Raw genomic sequence first — 6,266 nt, 5'->3', positions numbered from 1 at the left:
CTGCAAAGGAGTCCAGGATAGTGGGGGCTCTGCAAAGGAGTATGGGATAGTGAGGGCTCTGCAAAGGAGTCTGGGATAGTGGGGGCTCTGCAAAGGAGTCCAGGATAGTGGGGGCTCTGCAAAGGAGTCCAGGATAGTGGGGGCTCTGCAAAGGAGTATGGGATAGTGAGGGCTCTGCAAAGGAGTATGGGATAGTGAGGGCTCTGCAAAGGAGTCTGGGATAGTGGGGGCTCTGCAAAGGAGTATGGGATAGTGAGGGCTCTGCAAAGGAGTATGGGATAGTGGGGGCTCTGCAAAGGAGTATGGGATAGTGAGGGCTCTGCAAAGGAGTCTGGGATAGTGGGGGCTCTGCAAAGGAGTCCGGGATAGTGGGGGCTCTGCAAAGGAATCTGGGATTGTGGGGGCTCTGCAAAGGAGTCTGGGGTAGTGGGGGCTCTGCAAAGGAGTCCGGGATAGTAGGGGCTCTGCAAAGGGGTCCGGGATAGTGGGGTCTCTGTGAAGGGGTCTAGGGTAGTGGGGGCTCTGCAAAGGAGTCCGGGATAGTGGGGTCTCTGCAAAGGGGTCTGGAGTAGCAGGGTGTCTGTGAAAGAGTCCGGGATAGTGGGGGCTCTATGAAGGAGTCCAGGATAGTGGAAGCCTTGCGAAGGGGTCCGGAGTAGCAGGGGCTCTGCGAAGGGGTCCGGGATAATGGGGGCTCTGCAAAGGGGTCTGGGATAGTGGGGGCTCTGCAAAGGAGTCCGGGATAGTAGGGGCTCTGCAAAGGAGTCCGGGATAGTGGGGGCTCTGCAAAGGAGTCCGGGATAGTGGGGTCTCTGCAAAGGGGTCTGGAGTAGCAGGGTGTCTGTGAAAGAGTCCGGGATAGTGGGGGCTCTATGAAGGAGTCCAGGATAGTGGGGGCTCTGCAAAGGAGTATGGGATAGTGAGGGCTCTGCAAAGGAGTATGGGATAGTGAGGGCTCTGCAAAGGAGTCTGGGATAGTGGGGGCTCTGCAAAGGAGTCCAGGATAGTGGGGGCTCTGCAAAGGAGTCCAGGATAGTGGGGGCTCTGCAAAGGAGTATGGGATAGTGAGGGCTCTGCAAAGGAGTCTGGGATAGTGGGGGCTCTGCAAAGGAGTCCGGGATAGTGGGGGCTCTGCAAAGGAGTCCAGGATAGTGGGGGCTCTGCAAAGGAGTATGGGATAGTGAGGGCTCTGCAAAGGAGTATGGGATAGTGAGGGCTCTGCAAAGGAGTCTGGGATAGTGGGGGCTCTGCAAAGGAGTATGGGATAGTGAGGGCTCTGCAAAGGAGTATGGGATAGTGGGGGCTCTGCAAAGGAGTATGGGATAGTGAGGGCTCTGCAAAGGAGTCTGGGATAGTGGGGGCTCTGCAAAAGTGTCCGGGATAGTGGGGGCTCTGCAAAGGAGTCCGGGATAGTGGGGGCTCTGCAAAAGAGCCCGCGGTCGCGGGGTCTCTGCAAAGGAGTCCGGGATAGTGGGGGCTCTGCAAAGGAGTCCGGGATAGTGGGGGCTCTGCAAAGGAGTCCGGGATAGTGGGGGCTCCGCAAAGGAATCTGGGATTGTGAGAGCTCTGCAAAGGAGTCTGGGATAGTGGGGGCTCTGCAAAGGAGTCCGGGATAGTAGGGGCTCTGCAAAGGGGTCCGGGATAGTGGGGTCTCTGTGAAGGGGTCTAGGGTAGTGGGGGCTCTGCAAAGGAGTCCGGGATAGTGGGGTCTCTGCAAAGGGGTCTGGAGTAGCAGGGTGTCTGTGAAAGAGTCCGGGATAGTGGGGGCTCTGCAAAGGAGTCCAGGATAGTGGAAGCCTTGCGAAGGGGTCCGGAGTAGCAGGGGCTCTGCGAAGGGGTCCGGGATAATGGGGGCTCTGCAAAGGGGTCTGGGATAGTGGGGGCTCTGCAAAGGAGTCCGGGATAGTAGGGGCTCTGCAAAGGAGTCCGGGATAGTGGGGGCTCTGCAAAGGAGTCCGGGATAGTGGGGTCTCTGCAAAGGGGTCTGGAGTCGCAGGGTGTCTGTGAAAGAGTCCGGGATAGTGGGGGCTCTATGAAGGAGTCCAGGATAGTGGAAGCCTTGCGAAGGGGTCCGGAGTAGCAGGGTTTCTGTGAAGGGGTCCGGGATAATGGGGGCTCTGCAAAGGGGTCTGGGATAGTGGGGGTCCGCAAAGGGGTCCAAGCTAGTGGGAGCTCTGTGAAGGGGTCTGAGATAACGGGGCCTCTGCAAAGGAGTCCGGTATAGTGGGGCTCTGAAAAGGGGTCTGGGGTAGTGGGGGCTCTGCAAAGGGGTCTGGGGTAGTGGGGGCTCTGCAAAGGGGTCTGGGATAGTGGGGACTCTGCAACGGAGTCTGTTATAGGAGGGGCTCTGCAAAGGAATCCGGGAAAGTGTTGGCTCCGCAAAGGGGTCCAAGCTAGTGGGGGCTCTGTGAAGGGGTCTGAGATAATGGGGGCTCGGCAAATGAATCCGGTATAGTGGGGCTCTGAAAAGGGGTCTGGGGAAGTGGGGGCTCTGCAAAGGGGTCTGGGGAAGTGGGGGCTCTGCAAAGGAGTCCAGAATACTGGGGGCTCTGAAAAGAGGTCTGGGGTAGTGGGGGATCTGCAAAGGAATCTGGGATTGTGGGGGCTCTGCAAAGGAGTCTGGGGTAGTGGGGGCTCTGCAAAGGAGTGCAGGATAGTGGGGGCTCTGCGAAGGGGTCTGGGGTAGTGGGGACCATGCAAAGGGGTCTGGTTTAGTGGGGACCATGCAAAGGGGTCTGGGGTAGCAAGTGGGCAAATGTCCTTTCGGGAAGGAAATCTGCCATCCTTACCTGGTCTGGCCTAAATTTGACTCCAGACCCACAGCAATGTTATTGACTCTTAAATGCCCTGTGAGATGGCCATGCAGGCCGCTCAGTTGTATCTAACTGCTACAAAGTCAATAAAACAGAATGAAACTGGATGGATCACTCGGCATCGACCTCGGCACCGGAAACGACAACAGCAAACCCAGCCCTATCGACCCTGCAAAGTCCTCCTTACTAACATCTGGGGGCTCGTGCTAAAGTTGGGAGAGCTGTCCCACAGACTAGTCATGCAACAGCCTGACATAGTCATACTCACGGAATCAGACCTTACAGACAATGAACTAGACACTGCCATCATCACCCCTGGGTATGTCCTGTCCCACCGGCAGGACAGACCCAGCAGAGGTGGCGGCACATTGGGTATACAGTCGGGAGAGAGTTGCCCTGAGAGTCCTCAGCATCAACTCTGGACCCCATGAAGTCTCATGGCATCAGGTAAACATGGCCAAGGAAACCTCCTGCTGAGTACGACCTACTGCCCGTCCTCAGCTGATGAATCAATACTCCTTCATGTTGATGACCACTTGGAGGAAGCACTGAGGGTGGCAAGGGTGCAGAATGCACTCTGGGTGGGGGACTTCAATGTCCATCAGCAAGAGTGGCTTGGTAGCACCACTACTCAGCGACCTGGCAGAGTCCTAAAGGACATATCTGCTAGACTGGGTCTGCGGCAGGTGGTGAGGGAACCAACAAGAGGGAAAAACATACTTGACTTCGTCCTCACAAATCTGCTTGCTGCAGATGCATCTGTCCATGACAGTATTGGTAGGAGTGACCACCGCACAGTCCTTGTGAAGACGAAGCCCCGCCTTCACATTGAGGATACCCTCCATCATGTTGTGTGACACTATCACCGTGCTAAATGGGATAGATTTCGGACAGATCTAGCAATGCAAAACTGGGCATCCTTGAGACGCTGTGGGCCGTCAGCAGCAGCAGAATTGTACTCAACCACAATCTGTAACCTCATGGCCCGGCATATTCTTTACTCTACCACTACCAGCAAGACAGGAGACCAACGCTGGTTCAATGAAGAGTTCAGGAGGACATGCCAGAAACAGAACCCGGTATACCTCAAAATGAGGTGTCAACCTGGTGAAGCTACAATGCAGGACTACTTGCATGCCAAACTGCGTAAGCAGCATGCGATAGACAGAGCTAAGCGATCCCATAACCAACGGATCAGCTCTAAGCTCTGCAGTCCTGCCACATCCATCTGTGAATGGTGGTGGACAATAAAGCAACTAACTGGAGGAGGTGGCTCCACAAATATCCCCATCCTCAATGATGGGGGAGCCGAGCACATCAGTACGAAAGATAAGGCTGAAGCATTTGCAACAAGCAACAATCTTCAGCTAGAAGTGCCGAGTTGATGATCCATCTCGGCCTTCTCTTGAAGTCCACAGCATTACAGATTCCAGAATTCAGCCAATTCGATTCACTATGCGTGATATTAAGAAACGACTGAAGGCACTGGATACTGCAAAGGCTATGGGCCTTGACAACATCCCCGCTACAGTACTGAAGACCGGTGCTCCAGAACTTGCTGCGCCCCGAGCCAAGCTGTTCCAGTACAGCTACAACACTGGTATCTACCCAGCAATGTGAAAAATTGCCCAGGTATGGCCGGCACACAAAAAGCAGTACAAGTCCAACCCGGCCAATTACCTCCCCATCAGTCAACTCTCAATCATCAGTAAAGTGATGGAAGGTGTCATCAACAGTGCCATCAAGCAGCATTTGCTTAGCAATAATCTGCTCAGTGACGCTCAGTTTGGGTTCTGTCAGGGCCACTCAGCTCCTGACCTCATTACAACCTTGGTTCAAACATGGGCAAAAGAGCTGAACTTAAGAGGTGAAGTGAGAATGACTGCCCTTGACATCAAGGCAGCATTTGACTGAGTATGGTATCAAGGAGCCCTAGCAAAACTGGAATCAATGGGAATCAGGGAGAAAACTCTCTGCTGGTTAGAGTCATACCGAGTGCAAAGGAAGATGGCTGTGGTTGTTGGAGATCAATCATCTCAGCTCCAGGACATCACTGCAGGAGTTAATCAGGGTAGTGTCTGAGGCCCAACCATCTTCAGCTGCTTCATCACTGACCTTCCTTCAAATATAAGGTCAGAAGTGGGGATGTTCACTGATGATTGCACAATGTTCAGCACCATTCGCGACTCCTCAGATACTGAAGCAGTCTGTGTAGAAATGCAGCAAGACCTGGCCAATATCCAGGCTTGGGCTGATAAGTGGCAAATAACATTCGCACCACACAAGTGTCAGGCAATGACCATCTCCAACAAGAGAGAATTTAACCATCTCCCCTTGACATTTAATGGCATTACAATCACTGAATCCCCCACTATCAACATCCTAGGGACTACCATTGACCAGAAATTGAACTGGAGTAGCCATATAAATAATGTGGCTACAAGAGAAGGTTGGAGGCTAGGAATCCTGTGGCAAGTAACTGACCGCCTGACTCCCCAAAGCCTGACCACCATCTACAAGGCACAAGTCAGGAGTGTGATGGAATGCTCTCCACTTGCCTTGATGGGTGCAGCTCCAACAACACTCAAGAAGCTCGACACCATCCAGGACAAAGCACCTCGCTTGATTGGCACCCCATCTACAAACATTCACTCCCTCCACCACCGACGCACAGTGGCAGCAGTGTGTACCATCTACAAGATGCACTGCAGCAACGCACCAAGGCTCCTTAGACAGCACCTTCCAAACCCGTGACCTCTACCAACTAGAAGGTCAAGGGCTGCAAATGCATGAGAACATCACCACCTGCAAGTTCCTCTCCAAGTCACACACCATCCTGATTTGGAACTATATCGCCGTTCCTTCACTGTCGCTGGGTCAAAATCCTGGAACTCCCTCCCTAACAGAACTGTGGGTGTACCTAACCCACATGGACTGCAGCGGTTCAAGAAGGCAGCTCACTACCACCTTCTCAAGGGAAATTAGGGATGGGCAATAAATTCTGGCCTGGCCAGCGACGCCCACATCCCATGAATTGATTTTTAAAAATGTGAGTTTGGGTTTGGGGGTGGCGAGGTCAGTATTGGGTCGGCAAACTGCTGGAACAGAGCATGGACCATCATCAATGTTGGGATCTGAGGTCCAGGAGCAACTCCGCCGACAGACCTGACACAACCTCATGTATCAAGACAAGAGACCAGGCGGGTAGAGCAACACATGAAGGAGGCAAGGGTCAATCTCACAGTGACTCGTTTGCATCCCTCTTGGTGTTCATTCACAGAGAGTGAAATAAAGGCTCACCTTAATGCCTGAACTCTGTTGCGTCTTTTCCTTTTGTGGTCCCTGTCCCTGCGCACTAGTGACCATGGGAGATCGTATGTTAATGAAGGCTATCATCATATTGGCATGTTAATGATGGTTGTGGTCACATTGGCATTGCCACATCTCACAATT

The 6,266-nt window shown here is 53.4% G+C and overlaps 1 protein-coding gene across 1 annotated transcript; it reads right to left on the bottom strand.

Annotated features, from left to right (window-relative positions):
* Positions 1–505: 505 nt before the first annotated feature.
* LOC137368857 (uncharacterized) lies at positions 506–3,795 on the bottom strand. The gene is made up of 2 exons (XM_068029063.1): positions 3,773–3,795; positions 506–2,417 (listed from the first exon to the last, which is right to left on the bottom strand). The coding sequence occupies exons 1-2, from the start codon at positions 3,793–3,795 to the stop codon at positions 506–508; spliced, it is 1,935 nt and encodes a 644-aa protein (XP_067885164.1).
* Positions 3,796–6,266: the final 2,471 nt, after the last annotated feature.

This window comes from Heterodontus francisci, chromosome 4 (genome assembly GCF_036365525.1).
Source record: "Heterodontus francisci isolate sHetFra1 chromosome 4, sHetFra1.hap1, whole genome shotgun sequence".
In the NCBI taxonomy this organism is placed as follows: Eukaryota; Metazoa; Chordata; class Chondrichthyes; order Heterodontiformes; family Heterodontidae; genus Heterodontus; species Heterodontus francisci.
This window is presented reverse-complemented; position numbering and strand designations above follow the sequence as displayed.

What these genes read in the sequence shown, in the direction of transcription:
- LOC137368857 (XM_068029063.1), bottom strand. Translation starts at nt 3,795, where the DNA reads ATGAGGTTACAGATTGTGGTTGA. An exon ending in AGGTTACAGATTGTGGTTGA is followed by an intron (nt 2,418 to 3,772) that starts GTACAATTCTGC and finishes CCATTATCTCAG; the next exon opens with ACCCCTTCACAGAGCCCCCA.